Genomic DNA, 17,368 nt, shown 5'->3' on the forward strand with positions numbered 1-17,368 from the left:
GTATGATTCCTTCTGCACTTTCCCGAGTTTCTAACATTAGTTTGATGTATTGCCCTTTAAGCAAATTTAATAAGCCTTTTGGAAATGCCTCAGTTCTGCTCATCTTTTTAACAAATATATTGGCTTTATAGGTCAGAGTCCAAATAGCGAAGGGGGGTTATCGGAAATCGATATTCGATATCTCAATCCATTCGGAATATATGAGGATTTTTCGATTTTTTGTATTTTAATAAATTATATAGATTTTAATAGATATCGATCAATCTTCTCAAAATTTTATCGAAACATATTAGATGCTCGGTCAGTAGATTAATTTGAATGAAAAGAAACACGGATTTTGACCTAGATCCTTCTCCTCCTTTATTACTAGTACTAGGACGGAAAGATTGAGTAATATTACAATTTAAATCAAAATTGCAAAAAAGACAAGTGGACTAAGGAAATTATGGCAAATGCTGATTAACAAAAATGTTATACAGAAAGGAGAATGGTCAAAACTATATGGGCGCTGGTCCCGGAATTGCCACAAACGAGAGTAGGCGCATTTTGTAGGTACTGATATAAGATTAAAAAATTGCCGGAACCCAGGACGATAATCGCTGGGAATTCTTGTTAAAAGGCCTTTATCCTTTCGAAATATCGCTGTTTTGACAACGAATTACTCAAGAACGACTCAAGCGATCTTGATGAAAGATGAATCTTGATTTTATCTTATACCAGTATTTCCAAAATGCGCCTATCTCATCTCTGGTTAAAGATGAATCGGTGCCCATATATACTTTTGACCATTCTTCCTTCTAAGAAATAGTTTTCATGCTCTAGAATTTTTCTTCCATGGTTTAGAACATTGGTCCCAGAACAAAAGTTGTTACCTATACCCATGTCTATCCATTGACATAGGTCCCGTCCGTGGCGATTCCGGGACCAGATTTGACCATTCTCCTTTGTCGTAACTTTAACAAAAATCGAACTTATAACAAATAGAGTAAGGGCTTATAATTTTGGACAGTCTGCATCTAAGTATCGATGTTCCAAGTTTGAAGTGCGATATTTTCAATACTAATTTACTTTCTTTGTTACGCTCTTTTCAGAAGGGCTGTTTAGAAACTTGGCAAGTTATTTATCGTCTTATTTTTACTAAAACTAGTTTTAATACATTTAAAAATGAACTGATATGTAGAGGTGAATTTGACTCTTATTTTGGGCAAATTGGTTATTAATTTGGACAACATGGCTGTAAATTTGGACAGCTAATCCGCCTCAACAGGATGCCCATTGTTCTTCATTTCATGAACCAATCTTACCAAATCCTCTTCCTGTTCATGTAAGGGAAACGTAGAATGTCACAAGAAGCCCGGAAACTTTCCATATCATTCATTAAAGTGAGTTGACTTCGGTACTCCAAGTACGTGCGAATTCGCTCATTCCCTGGCCTTTCCGGGAGCATTTCAAGGCATTTCTCGCTACATCTGTGAGAAAAACACCTGTCCAAAATAAGAATCATCACCTCACTGGTGAATGTCTTAAAAAATTTCCCATTTTTTCACATGAAAAATCTAATTTGCAAGGCAAATCTCACTTCAGATCAATTGTACAAATCACCACTAACGTGAATCAACACAATTTTCAATGAATATTCAATAATATCACTCAAAAAAAAAGCGAAGAAACATTGTTAGTACTAGAAATTTAGCTGTGGTGACTAAATAAGACTGAAGTAAACACGAAGTTCTGTCATATTTCTCGTAAGCAATTGCTCACACTGAATTTTCAACAAAGCAATTTCAACTCAAATCATATTCAAAATTTAACGTATTTAGTGTCAAAATCTTCCAAAAAGAACAAATATTTAGATAGAATTCATTATTCATCAAATATTGGAATAAAAATCCATCATTTTAATCAATTTATTTTTAGTGTCCAATTTTATCCTCAAAGTGTCCAAAATAAGAAACTGGACAAAATTATGAGTCTTTCCCCTACTGATTTTTTTTTATTAAGGGCACTTAAGATATTTTAACTGCTCGAACTCCAAGAGAGAGCAGTTTTTTTTATGTAAAATAGTTTTCAAATATTAGTAAATTAGGTTCTTTCTCTCAAGTCTCTCAATTAAGTTTAATAAACAAAATTATGCAGATTCCAAATGAAGTGTAAAAATAAAGTAACGACGAATGCTTATTTAACTGACGAAATATTAAAAAAAAAAATTCAAGCACCGTGCGACTGAATTTCGAAACATTTCGAAATAAAATAGAACTTGCTACTTTTAGTCAGGACACATTTGGGAAAGTTATAACAGAGAGTTAAGAAAATTTGTCTCAGGAATGCACCGCTAAAGGAGTTTTTCCAAAAATCATAGTACAATAATGTGATGCATTTCGAAATTCTTCTAAAGAGAAATTTTCGCTTTGCTACTTTTTGCCCCAGATTTCCCTAATATTAAAAATCCTTTTGAATATAAGGAAAATTTGTTTTGCTTACTTGTGTGCAAAGCATAAATGAATGCTCTATTTTCCTTAATGCAAACTGAAGCTTCAGAATGCTACCTGTAATTGCGATATGCTGATTATTTCAATGCTGTTGTACAATATAGAAATTTTCCTGCTGAAAATCCTAATGCTACGCGTTTGTGAATAAACTGTCGATACTTCATGATTGAAGTTTTCTCTCCATTAGATTAAAATTTATTCCTAACATCATTCAGTCAGTATAATTCGAAATAATTTACACGAAAAATGTGCATGTTACATTGTCGTTTCATGGAGAAAGAAGTATTTTACAAAAAAAAACTTAGATTAAAGAACACACACAACATATAAATTTCAACGGAATATTCCTCTGTTTAGGATTTTTCTCATTCTTTGCGGATCTCTTGCCGCTCTTGGGTGCCCTTGGAGCTGCCAAAAGACTCCACAAAGAGATGCTTGTTGGTATATTGAGAAGTGCCCTTAATTTTTTCGACACAACTCCAAGTGGGAGAATTTTGGCGCGTTTTTCCAAAGATGTCGAAGCAATTGATACAGTTTTGCCTATGCAAATGAGTACGATGCTTTGGTGTCTCTTTGAGGTATTTTTTTTTAAATAAAAAAAGCAAGTTTAGTAGATGATACTAACACTAGTGTGTTTGAGAATTATGAAATTTTTGCATGCCAAAGGAAAGTGTTGCACATTTAACACAATTTTTAATCTTACAGTTCAGGATGCAATTTTTGTCTTTCTATCAAGGAGAAAAAACAAACACAAAAAACCCTGTTTTAGTTAAGTGTGTAACATTGCGATGTTCTTATTTTAGCAATAATGTCTTTCTTCACGGATTTTACACCACTAATGGGAACACTTTTTGCTGCCAAGAAACTCCATAGAGTCTTGCTGTGGGGTACATTGAGGGCTCCCCTTAGTTACTTTGATACAACACCAAGTGGTCGAATATTGGCACGATTTTCAAAAGACATTGATATACTCGATTCTATTTTGCCGAGGAATGTTAGTGCTGTTTACTATTTTTCCTTTGAGGTATTGTCGATACATTTAAATTAAATTCTATTTTCAGAAACGGTAGGTTCTTCTAAATCCGTTTAGTATGGGATAGGGCTCAGGTATTCTCTTTTCTGTCTTAAGGAAAATTTCAGTGGCACATACAAAAGAATAATCAAAAATTTTACCATGCACACATTTTTGCAGTATACTTTTGTTTGTATTGAGATGGAAACAGAATAATTTTATTGTTTTTTAAATAGGCATTGAGAAATGGTTTTTTGTTTCAATCGGTTTTGCAAATATAAACCGTAAATAAAGGGAGTTGGAAGAAGCAATTTTAATATCTTTAACGAGAAACAATATATTTTGTATAAGTTAAAATTATTATCATATTTCAGAGGGGTAAGGTTGTGTGATAATCTAAAGAGTTTGAAAGGAATTTAAAAAGATTAGATATTTTGAAACATATCGAATTGGTAAAATTTTTAGAGTATGACTGGCATTGATAGTTTTATCAAGTGCTTCCTTTTATGACCTCTACACACTAGAGAAATTTAGGTCCATATTGAAGAGTTCTTGAGTCTGTAGAGGCCATTAAAGAGGTTGACACTTAAGCGTATACTTCGGGAGAGAAAACCATTAACAATTACATAAAATCACTCTTTACAAAAATTGCGATCAGTTGCATTAGACATTACAAACGCAGGAACGCTGAGAACGAGCTCCCCATAACGTACTTGCCGGATTTTTCAATGCAAAAAAGAAGTCATCTCTGAGATGACTTGCTATGTTTATATCGGGTGCTTTTTAGAAAAGAAGAATAATCTTTTGAAGTTTTATGAATGTTTGTTTCAAGAGAAACAAAAAAAATCAAGGTTGAAAAATTTATTTGAAAATGAAACGGAAAGATAAAGTATAAAAATGATCTTTGATAAGTTACCTAGTTTATCTGCTTTTTAGAATATATCGCAGTATCGAAAGTTATTTTACAAAAAATATTTAGGGTTGAAAGAATACCTATTGACACTTCAAGAATTCGTACAATTTGAACAGAATGTCCTTATAAGAATAGGTAGATTGATGAAAAAACGTAATATTACTTACATTTTATTATATACATTAAATTTAAATATTTTTACGAAATTGACAATAAATGTTTCCTGCCGAATAGGTGTTCCTTCGTTTCTACTACATTCTAAATGGCTCCGTTAAAAATATCAAACAAATTTGGTCTGATCGAAATAATTTACGTTTAATACAAAAGTTTTTCTAAATTGGTTTTATTAACAGAAAAAATATTCCATAAAATTGTTCGTAAAAATTTGTGAGTTCCTACTGAAGACTTACGAAATGTTCGTGTATTGTATAACCTATTAAAAACCTCGTTAAAGTTTGTAATTTTTCTCACAAACATTGTTCGTAACTTGAGCATTTTTTGTTGTTTTGACCCATTCAGTCAATGTACCAGAAATACTTGAGATAGAATGTTCATATTTTGGGATTAGTTTCCTACAGATTAATAGATGAAATTTTTGAAAAGAAATTTTTTGTATCTATTATGGGGGCGCGGGAGCCCCTGTCAAACACACGTCTTAACAAACAAGAAAACAATAACAAAATGTCTTTTCATCTCTGTCGGACTATTTTTCCCAAGTAATTGAAGAACTAAAGTTACTAAAAATTTATTCCCGGCAGCAATTCGGATAAAAATTGCCCAGGACTAAATCATTTAAAATCACTCAATTTGCGTATGATGTATAATACCATAGTAAGGAATGGATTAAGAGACATTTGTTCGTACATTTTTGTTTTGTCTGACAAAACTTTACGAACAAATGACAAAATTTTACCAAGATTTTTCTGTGTGTTTTGAAAATTCACAACCAAATGTTTGTAAAAGAACAAAAAATGTTCGCAAAGTGCTCAAGTTACGAACAATATTTGTAAAAAAGTACAAACTTTTACGAACTTTTTAGTGGGTTATACGATTTACGAACACTGCGTAAGTGCCCAGTAAGAATTCACAAATATTGGTGATCTGAAATTGTTAGGATGTTTTTGTACTATTGTGCATCTTCTTCAGTGATCAAAAATGTGATTTCTTGTCTCTTCCGTTCTTTTGTGCTCTTCTACTCTTACTGAGGAGGAACGGAAAACTTTTGGTGTTTTTTTTAATCATCACTCTGGACTTACAATTTTAATTTAGGCCCACTCAGCGTAATTTACAACTTAGGCTATAATTCTTGCGAGTAACAGATATGCCCAGGGCTGGGGTACAATTAAAGCAAACTGAGCTTATTCATTTGTCTGTTGATTTGCTGTAGTAGTTCTCTTTGTGCTAATACTTACTTCTTTGTGAAGCCCAACTTACTGGTTGAGATATCGCTCCCCAAAGTAGCGCCTCTTGGCTGTTTATAATGACTCTTGGATGTTTTATCTAATACATTATGGATGCTCCTGGGAAAATTTATCCCAGTATTTTCCAGCTTGTGCTGCTCGGCGATCTCGCGATGCGACGTATATTTAATTGGACAATTTAGACTAAGCTTATTACCCTTTTGTTTCTGCAGAGTGAAAGTAGATTAATCCCTTATGGCCTCTACATCCTGTGAGAAATTTCTTTAAAAAATGTCTTTAAAGAAAATTTACCCTGTCATTGTAGACAGAAACCTCAAATTTTTTTTTTTTAAAAAGCAATTTTTGACGAAAATTGCTCCTATTCTTTCCGTACAGAAGTAGATCTTGAAAAATTCGAAAATCTATTTGAAGATCCAAAAAGGAGACTTTCTTACTTCTTAATACTTTCGCAAGGTGGCGGAAGTTACATCCTGAAGTGCATTTCGAAGTGCTCAAGTGTCAAAATGTGACGGTCTTTACATTGTTGTGAGGAAAAACAGAACAACGATGTTTACTTGTTCTTGCGCCAGTATTTAATCACTCCATGATCACTGAGTAACTCTTTTGCCAGCTTTTTAGTGTGATATTTGATAAATTTCCCCACCTTGTTCGAAAATTTAATATGAAAATTCGAAATTGAATTTGAATTCTTCGAACTTCAACTACATTTTCTGCAAATAGAGTTCAGTTTACCTTTTATCCAAGACACTATTGGTGAATCGAAATCTACTTCTGTTTGGGCTCATTGTGTAGACACCATTACAGACACATTTCAAGCGCTCACAGCCAAAGTTTCCCTGAGAGAAAAGAATTTCGAAAATCGTTTCGAAAACCTAAGAAAATATATTTTTACTGTTAGTTTCGTCCGCGTGGTGGGTCAAGCAATTCATCTCAAATATCAAGTCTTGACTCTATTGTTGGAAAATCAAAGCATTGAGGTGTCTTTATGCCTCCAGCATACCTTTTAGATCGGTAGGATTTTATGAAAACAAAATTCGTGTCCTTTGCTTTCTAAAAAGATTTGCATAAGTCTATCCCACTCTTTCGTACACTAAATTGGACTGAATTAAATTTAATTTGGTGTAATGTTCAAAAGAAGAAAAAAAAGAGTGTAGAAAAGTAGAATAGACATATACGAAACTTTTAAGAAAGAAACGGATGTGAATTTCGACTTTATAAAATATTTCGAAATTCAGTTTGGATTTTTCGAATATCAACGACATTTTGTGCATATACAAATCTATTTAGGTTTCATCCGAGACACTTTAGGAGAACCCAAACTTCAGCTGTGAGCATACCTTTGGGAATTCTAGAGAAGAAAAAACCTTAGATGGAGGTTAAACGGTTAGAGATGGCAACTTTGAGCATTCGATTATATCATATGAATCGTGTTATTTCCTTGAAGTCCTTGAAGTGTTCAATCTCAGAGATCTATCCCATGTTTCTTGACTAATTTCGAACTTATGAAATGTCTTAATTGATTAAAACTACTAAAATCGTATTCTGTGTATCGGGGTGGTAAATAAGCTTTTAAAAAAAAGCTATGTCTTCTCACTGCGGTTCATTTTGAAGAGGATAATATCTTGTTCGACTTTCTAGGACATCACATAATCTTCCCCCTGGATAGAGTAATTCAGAACCTTGAGAACTCATATACAAATGGTTTAATAAAAGAAATTTATCTGTTTTAATAATAGAGCAAGTAGCAAGAAATGTGCATGGTTTTTTTTTAAGTTTTAAGTGATTAATATTTCGTGTGTTTTTTGCATTATTATTTTTTTTTAATTTACGTTTGACGTTATGTAACTAAAATGTGCATAAAACTTACAATTTTCACAATATACTTAACACACTCACTCACATTTTTCTGCATCAAATTGTACTCCTCTTAAAAAAAAATATTTAAAAAAAAATTAAAAAATAAAGAAAGCAAATGTAAATTTTTTAGCTGCTGTATCGTATTTCGTTGATCTTGCTCCAGCTCTTGGGGGTTTGTTTGCAGCTGTAACTATTCATAGAAATTTATTAAGAAATGTTATACATTTGCCAACATTTTTCTTCGATACAACACCAATTGGACGTATTTTATCAAGATTTTCTCAAGATGTTGAAATTATTGATCAAGAGCTGCCCTATTTAATCGATGGACTATTGTATGTTATGTTTGAGGTAACAATTTGCAGAAAAGAAACAAAAAAATAAAATACTAACAACAGTCCTTGCACTTTTACACATTTTATTTTATTTTTATTTATTTTTTAATCACTGCTTTGTTTGTCTAACTAACACTTAAGCACAAATAATCCATTAATAAAACGGAAAGAATATTCGTCAAACAGTGGAACACAATATACAAAATTCATTCAATGAAAAATCCTCAATGTTTTCTAATAAAAAAAAAAGAAAAAAAAAACAATTTTACAAACATAACCATTTTCTATTTTGTTCTTGTATGCAGCTTTTGCTCGAGTCGCATTCGATGTGACGCTTCTTCTGGCTTGCTGGAGTGCTGCTGTTAGATTGCACAATTATTTCTTGAATAATACCCTTCATCTTTCCATGGAGTTTTTCGATACAACTCCATTGGGACGAATTTTATCTCGATTTTCTAAAGATACTGATATAGTCGACACGAAGCTCCCAGATTTATTGCTCGATTGGATTGTTTGTGCCATTGAGGTACTTGCAAAAATTAAATTAACTTACCAATTAAATTATAAGATACAAGAGAGGAGTCTGAGAATTGCCTTGAGTTTGATATTGTGTTCCCAAAAATATCCTAAAATTAATTTAATTTAAATGGGTCGAATGATTTATTTTTTTAATTTTTTTGTAGCCATTGTCATTTCGAAAATTTAAAAGTTTTATTTTTTGTATAGTTCACTGTTAAAAAAAAATAAGAATTTGGAGAGAGAATGTAAATCAAGTATTTTTTTCAAATGTGTTTTGATTTTTTTTTAAAAATGTCTTTAGCTATTTTTTAATGTCTTGTGACGTTATTCCCCTATTAATCTCTGTTGTCAGATTTTTTGGAAAATTTTTTAATAACATGTTTTTTTCTGTTTTTCTTCAACAATGGAATTAATCTAATGTTTAGGTGCTGGCCACATTGGTTGTTATCAGTATTTCAACGCCTCTTTTTGTTGCTGTAATTCTACCAATTGGACTACTCTACTACTTTGTCCAAAGATTCTATGTGGCTACATCTAGGTTTGAATTTTTTTTTTTTTTTGCAAAGATTGATGGTAGTTTAGGTCTGAAAATGGTTCTTTTTGTTTGTTTTTACAGGCAACTGAAGAGACTGGAATCTGTCTCAAGATCGCCAATTTACTCCCATTTTGGTGAGAGTATCACAGGAGCTCAAACAATTAGGGCCTATGGAGTACAAGAGCGGTAAGTTTGATATTTATTCAATTGTGTTTGATATCAACTTAACCGTACTGTCACACTAGGATTTTTTCAATTTGTAAATTCAATTTAATTTTCAGATGAATGGTTCCTATGCATTATTTTGCATTAAAAATTGTTTGATATAATAGATTTTCGCTTATTTATTGATACACTGAGAAAAAAAAGAGGCTACGATTAACTGTTTTTCGTCATAACTTTAACACTTTTCGGGTGTAAAGATATATCAACATTTTTTAATGTTAATTTTACACCTTTTGAGGGTAAAATCAACATGAAAAAAGGGTAACTTTAACCCCCAATAACCTAAAAAGGGTAATATTTACATCGATTTCGGATCAATACTGCAGGGTAAAATTAACATTTCCGGAATGTTATTTTAACTTTTTGAGATTTCAGTGTATAAACTAATACTTGGCCCACCAAAACATGTTTAAATATGTTAAAATAGCAGCATGAATGCGGTTGCTCAAATTAATTTCAACTCAGCAAATTAAAATGTTAAAATTGCTCAAAAATTCCAGATAAGCCGAGACTTAGGCGATATAGGCACCCTCATTTTTGTTGTTTCTTTCTGCAAGTGAGGTCCAACTGTGAAGTAGTTCCTCAAATTTTTCAGTAGCCATACGAAGAAAATTGTGTCCAAAAAATCAGCAGTTGCGATATCGTCATACATTTTTTCAATGAATCCGTAGGCAAATCTCTCTTGGATCCATTTTCTGGCCCACAATCTCTTCCTTTTACCTTGAGACACATTTTTATTGAACATGTGTCCTACATAAAGTAGGAAAATTTCTTCCTCATCGCTGGATTCACTCATTTTTCTAATAGTGTAACAAAATCACAAATAACAAAATAAAACAATTAGCAATCTACGCGGCTTTTTTGAATTTAGCAAATTTCTCGCAAAAATGTGTCTTGGCTATGAAAAATGTCAAGTGGTTCTCGCAATTTTAATGCTCAATTTGCTGAGTTTAATTTAAAATTAAATTGTGAAAAATCCTAGTGTGATAGCACCGTAAGACCCCCGCTATTTAAGTTTGATTTTTCCCTATTAAATTTGAGTTTAATAAGTTGAACGGATTTGCATTCGGTGATCGTAGATGCCATTATTTCTTCAAAATTTACAGCAAAACATTGTTTTTAAGCAATCTTAGTTAGCGTGATTTGTATGACAGTATCTTGTTGGAACGTCCACTTCCTCTCTTATAAATGTTAGTGTGCCCCCCATGGCCTCAAGTTTTTCTCAAAATAATTTCCCGATGGAAGTTGGCATTCACTTAAGATTGTCTGTCACGGTAGCTCGAAATCTTATAAATAATGGTGCTTGATTAACGATGAAGCAAAGCAATGAATTTAAACTCTTTTTAGCTGAAAGTTTTTACGATCTCAGAGCTTTTGTGAACCAAGGTGAAGTTCGACCTCGTTGTATATCACACTTTCGCATATTAAACTTTAACCGTCCCACCCTTGTCCTCAACTAATTCAGAAGTTATTATGTAGGTCAAGTTGATTCATTGATGCTTGTCAAACCCTCCTTTGTTTCAAGAAAAACTTTTAGAAAATGATTTACGTTCCGGGATCCGAAAATCGACTTCACGAAATTTTCTTGATCTAAAAGGTGTGCACGAGCCATTATGAACAATCTCCACCGAAATCCATCTCGACTGAATTACAGGCCTCAACCGTAAGACGAAATCACTTACACGGATTTTTTCCCGTCAATGGGAACAAAAAGATTCCCCATATGAGTAATAATTTCGTTCCAAAAATTACCTCGTCCACGGACACCGAAAATTTTTGGAACAAATATGTTACAGATGTAGAAATAATATTGTTATAAAAAATATGTACCAATTTGTTCCTGACAGTGTGAACAAAACAGCCGAGTGCAACAAATTCTGTTCCAAATTTCAGGAACAAATTTGTATAAAACGAAATCAACTCAAATTTGTAGACATTCCACCGTATCAACAAAACGGTTCCAAAAGAAAACTCTAACAAAATTATAACTGCATTTCATAACAAAACTATAAAGAAAACTTTTTGGAACAAAAACATATCTTTTCTAGGTGCAAATCGATTCCAAAAAAATTTGTTCCAAGGAAAACTTGTTCCAATATTTTGGTCAGTATCCAAAAGTTTTTACCGTGTAGGAGGCCGTCTCGCACCTTTAGTCGCGACCACCGACCAAATAAATACGACACGGATTTTAGTTACTTAAAACCCCCAAAAAGGGCCTATATTTTACAAATTTCATCGCTGACATCTTGGGATTCGGTAGACAAATTGGGATTTGAGGACTGTGTTCTCTCTTCTGACGTGTCGAAGACACCTGCTGCTCTCTCCCTCTTCTCTCTCTTACCGCTCTCCTTCCTCTTGATCGACGGACGGGAATTTCCAATTTTTCAGGAAAGGGAATTGACCTGATGAGTTACAAGACTCGTGACAAGAAAAACGTGTTCTTGGAGCAGATTCCCTCCGGAAATCTCCCGACAAGATCCATCACCGGGGCAGATCCTCACAGAACTGTTTTTGGATTCCCAGGACAAATTCTTACAGAGTTGCCCTTTTTGATTCCCGGGGCAAATTCTTACAGAATTGCTCTCGGATTCCCGGTGCAAATTCTTACAGAATTGACCTCGTATTCCCGGGGCAACTTCTTACAGAACTGTCTTCGAATTCCCGGGAAAAAATTCTTACAGATTTGACTTCGGATTCCTGGGGCAAATTCTTACAGACTTTCCCTCGGATTCCCGGGGCAAATTCTTCCAGAATTGCCCTCGGATTCCCGGGGCAAACTCTTCCAGAATTGCCCTCGGATTCCCGAGGCAAATTCTTACAGAATTGATCTCGGATTCCAGGGGCAAATTCTTACAGAATTGCCCTCGTATTCCCGGGGCAAATTCTTCCAGAATTACCCTCGGATTCCCGGGACAAATTCTTACAGAATTGATCTCGGATTCCCGGGGCAAATTCTTACAGACTTGCCCTCGGATTCCAGGGGCAAATTCTTACAGAATTGCCCTCGTATTCCCGGGGCAAATTCTTACAGAATTTCTCTCGAATTCCCGGGGCAGATTCTTCAGAATTTCTCTCGGATTCCCGGGGCAAATTCTTACAGACTTGCCCTCGGATTCCAGGGGCAAATTCTTACAGAATTGCCCTCGTATTCCCGGGGCAAATTCTTACAGAATTTCTCTCGAATTCCCGGGGCAGATTCTTCAGAATTTCTCTCGGATTCCCGGGGCGAATTCTTACAGAATTTCTTTCGGATTCCCGGGGCAAATTCTTCAGAATTTCTCTTGGATTCCCGGGGCAAATTCTTACAGAATTTCTCTCGGATTCCCGGGGCAAATTCTTCTAGAATTGACCTCGGATTCCCGGGGCGAATTCTTCCAGAATTGCCCTCGGATTCCCGGGACAAATTCTTCCAGAATTTCTCTCGGATTCCCGGGGCAAATTCTTACAGAATTGCCCTCGGATTCCCGGGGCAAATTCTTACAGAATTACCCTCGGATTTCCGGGGCAAATTCTTACAGAATTGCCCTCGGATTCCCGGGTTTGTTGGTCAAGAATTGGTGGATGATTTTTTGATTTTATCAAAAACAAATCTGAACACAAAATTCGTGCGCGCAAGATTCGAACTTTAAGTAAAATGTTCGCCACGATGCTGCTTACCAAAAAGACCTCGATTGTTGTCAAAATGACGAACAGTCAATGGAAAAATATGTTCGTTGTGCATAGCTTTAGATTTCTGCTTTTTTAATCATTTATCCTAAATGTTGCATTGTTAATATCTTCTTTATAATTAAGAATTGTGGTGAATGCCCAAAAAAATACACAGAATCAGACTCTTTTGGATTTTCTAAGGTTAAATGTAAGACCTTTTACTGATTTTGTTTATCGGTTTCATTTTTATTGCTGATTTTCGGTCCGCGAAAACTATCTCGTCGTTAAAGGGTTAACAACGTTCATTGTCATTTTAATTGCCAGAAATCTCAAATACGTGACTTCTGACAATGTCACGTGAGCTGAAATGGCAATGTCACGGCTACAGAATCGCATTTTCGAAAAAGCTCTCCTAAGATTCGAACCCAATTTGTCATATGGCATTGCCAGAGCGTTACAGAATTCCCCTCCAGATAAGCGTATGGTAATATTTTTTCACAAGTCATCTAGGAGTTTTCGAAATTCAAAATGCGCGTATCGGATTTGAGTTGAATTTAGAGGGTTAAAAACGCATCGGGTCAATTTTATCTGTTTCAAATACAATTTGTTGTAATCAAAAAGGGAACCTGGATTTTCTGGATGCATGACATTATCTCATTTTTGTAGGTTCATTGGTGAATCAGAAGACAAAGTGGACTTCAATCAAGTCTGCTACTTTCCCAGTATCATTGCCAATCGCTGGCTAGCAGTTAGATTGGAAATGGTGGGAAATCTGATTATCCTTTTTGCTGCTATGTTCGCTGTCCTCGGACGCGACAGCACAGATGAGGGTTCGGTAGGACTTTCGGTGTCCTATGCTCTGCAAATTACGCAGACCCTCAATTGGTTGGTCAGAATGACGTCAGACGTGGAGACGAATATTGTGGCAGTGGAGCGTATCAAGGAGTACGCTGAGACAAAGCAGGAAGCTCCATGGGAGTTGCCCAATGCGACAGTACCGACTAATTGGCCAGAAGTGGGAACGGTGGAATTCAAGAATTTCCAAGTGAGGTATCGAGAGGGATTGGAACTTGTTCTGCGTGGAATTGATTTTGTGGTTGATGGTGGTCAGAAAGTGGGAATTGTGGGACGAACTGGAGCTGGAAAGTCCAGTTTGACACTGTCCCTATTTCGGATTATTGAATCCGCTGGTGGAAGTATCTTGATCGATGGACAGGATATTTCAAAATTGGGCTTGCATACGCTACGATCCCGATTGACGATTATACCGCAAGATCCGGTGTTGTTTTCTGGATCACTGAGAATGAATCTAGATCCTTTCAATAGCCATTCAGATGATGATGTTTGGCGTGCATTGGAACATGCACATCTTAGGGCATTTGTTAAGGGATTGACCGCTGGGCTGAATCATGAAGTTTCCGAAGGTGGTGAGAATCTGTCAGTGGGACAGAGACAGCTTGTTTGCCTGGCAAGGGCACTTTTGAGGAAGACAAAAGTGTTGATTTTGGATGAAGCTACAGCAGCTGTTGATTTGGAAACTGATGATCTTATCCAGGTAATGAATAACCCAGGGGAAGTTTGAAGGATTTATTTCTCAAATTCTGATTTTTATTGGATATTTTTTTCAGCGTACAATTCGCACAGAATTCAAGGATTGTACAGTCCTCACAATTGCTCATCGTCTCAATACAATTTTGGATTCGGATAGGGTGATTGTGCTCGATCGTGGACAAATCCTTGAATTTTCCTCACCCAGTGAATTGCTCCAAGATAAAAAATCTGCCTTCTACAGTATGGCTAAGGATGCCAATTTAGTTTAAGAATGAAATCAGTCCGATTCAGGTAAAATAATTTACTTAAAAATAATAATAAACAAAAGAATTTCTGGAGATTTCACCAAGAGATTCCAATCTCAAGGACAGTACAGAGTGTTCCATCTGAATTCTCCTCTTAAAATATTTCGATGATTTTTTTCTTTTTTCATATTTAGTCGTAAGATTAACTCTGGGACTTTTATGATTTACTGTAACTTTGATTTTCAGCTCAATTTTTTTGCAGGGAGTTTGTATTGGGTTCTTGATATAAGCTCCGCTCAAAAGTATTTTAGGCCACGCCCCTTCAGAAGATAAGGCTAACAAAAATAAGATTTTCTATGCAAATTTATTTTGCCTTTTAAGTTTCTCATTGTTGAAGACTTTGAAGACTACAAAAAATTACTAACGTTTTTCAAAACATTTTTCTTTGTTTTTTTTTTAGAAAAATTCCGTGTTAATATCAAATGAAGTAAATCTTCTAAAAAATAAAAAAATAAAAACAATTTAATATTACCTCAAATTAAATATCATCAAAATTTTATTTGTATGTCTCCGAGAATCACACTTTTCCAGAAAATTACTTTTAACATTTGACTTTAAGGAGTGGCTTACAGAACATTGCGAACAAAAAAATTAACCACGCCCTCTGCGAGACTCGCAAAAGATTCGTAAAATATAAAAATAGGGTAGGGTAAGTGTGCCAAATTCCGGCCAGCTTGCAATTTCGGCCACCTTTTTTGTTCCTCGAATTTCCATGAACTTTTAAATTTTAGGTACTCTAGAGATTATACAATGCAAAAAAATAAAAAAATGTAGCTTCGACAAACGAGAAGACGGGAAAAGGATATTGGAAGAATTCCCGAAGGGCAAGAAACTATGAGAATGAAGGTGGCCGAAATAGCGTACCAAAGCTATGTCTATATTTGTATTCATTTTAAAATGTATTAAGAATGATTTTAGAGTAAATAAAGACGGTAAACTCTTTACAAGGTTCCAAGCAACACTCCTTAAGCAGAATAAATGAAAAAAAAAACAATTTCTATTAAAGATATTACCAAAGCCTCAAGTTTGAAATGTAATATATTTAATTGAAATTGATTTTATTCATTCCTTCTGCTTAAGGAGTGTTGCTTAGAACCTTGTAGAAAGTTTATCGTTTTTATTTACTTTAAAATTATTATTAATACATTTTAAAATGAATAGAAATGTAGACATAGCTTTGGTACCCTATTTCGGCCTCCTTCATTCTTATCGTTCCTTGCCCTTCGGGAATTCTTCCAATATCTTTTTCCTGTCATCTCGTTTGTCGAAGCTACATTTTTTGTTATTCTTTTGCATTGTATAATCTCTAGAGTATGTAAAAACTAAAAATTCATGAAAATCCGAAGAACAAAAAATGTGGCCGAAATTGCAAGCTGGCCAGAATTTTGTACACTCACCCTACTATGGTTTGGAAGTTGTAGAAACAAGAAATTTTGAGTATAGTCGGCGAAAGTCAAAGGTAAAGAATAAATTTGATGACACTACGAGGTCTGTCGAAGCCACGCCTTCATTTTTCCTTGTCTTTTCGAAGTTGGAGCAACTTAGGAAAAGAAGATTTTCCCAAGGGTTTCGGCTTAGATTCCAAGTCTTCCTCAGTGGGAAAATCTAGCAAGAAAATTCTAGATTTGCTCACTGAGGAAGGCTTGAAGCTTTGCTTGAAGTCTCAGCTGAAAGCTTTGGAAAAAAATTGTTTTTCTAAGCTGATATCCATCTCCCAACACTCACCGGTTCCTTATATTTTTCTGAATAATTCTTGCGAAAACTAAATAAAAACGTACAATTACAGTTGCCAACATTTAAAGAAAAAGTAATTGCCGAAATGACAAAATTTCCCATTCACAGCTAGAATTTTAGTTTCGAAGAGTGTCTTGGCTAAAAGGTAAATCGGACTCTATTTTCACAAAAAGTCAATTCCATTCAATTCAATTCAATTCATGGAAAGTGCTCTCCCTTCGAATAATGAGAATTCCGGTATTTTTCCTAAGAGACTTGCAAGTAATAATTCACATAATTATCAATAATTGATCATAAGCTAACTAATATTTAATAGAAATCTGTAAATCTCTTTGAAAAAATAAAAGAAAATTCACATTATTCGAAGACATGAACGTTCGAAGGGAGAAGACTTTCCGACTTTCCCCTATTTTCTTAATTATTCATTGCTGTTAGAAGAATTCGAAACTCTATTTCTAATTTTGAAACTACATTTTCGCACGAAAGTGGGGGAAATATATGAAGTATCGAAAATATAACACTAACAAATTTGTTATTATCACATGACTCAATGATTATGAGAAGAATTAAAATGAAATGGGACAAGAAAGAATGAAAGAAATGGGTACAAGAAAGCAGAAACAGATAGATTTTAACGACTTTTCGAAATTCGCACGCGGACGAAGTGAGAAGTAAAACTAGTTTTTTCTCTGAATTTCGAAATCGATCTTCGAATTTTTTGAACTTCAGCTGCGAAAGCAGGAGATAGTTCATATGAGCGTTCACTTCGAAATTTATCTTACGTTTCTCACTCTCTGGAACACTATTCATTGTCAATCAAGTAA

General features: G+C 34.5%; 1 protein-coding gene across 2 annotated transcripts in view; it reads left to right on the plus strand.

Moving 5' to 3' along the window:
* The window catches only part of LOC129807028 (multidrug resistance-associated protein 1), a 64,724-nt gene extending 49,810 nt beyond the window's left edge, over positions 1–14,914 (plus strand). The window contains exons 11-15 of one of the 2 annotated variants that reach the window (XM_055855976.1): positions 2,847–3,067; positions 8,972–9,084; positions 9,163–9,267; positions 13,621–14,509; positions 14,583–14,914. In XM_055855976.1, coding sequence (XP_055711951.1) covers positions 2,847–3,067; positions 8,972–9,084; positions 9,163–9,267; positions 13,621–14,509; positions 14,583–14,774 — 1,520 coding nt within the window. In that variant the 3' untranslated portion in view covers positions 14,775–14,914. The remainder of the gene's footprint in view (positions 1–2,846; positions 3,068–8,971; positions 9,085–9,162; positions 9,268–13,620; positions 14,510–14,582) is intronic. The other variant, XM_055855975.1, reaches the window with a different exon arrangement.
* The last annotated feature ends 2,454 nt before the right edge of the window (positions 14,915–17,368 follow it).

Source organism: Phlebotomus papatasi, chromosome 3 (assembly GCF_024763615.1).
Source record: "Phlebotomus papatasi isolate M1 chromosome 3, Ppap_2.1, whole genome shotgun sequence".
NCBI classification, from domain to species: domain Eukaryota; kingdom Metazoa; phylum Arthropoda; class Insecta; order Diptera; family Psychodidae; genus Phlebotomus; species Phlebotomus papatasi.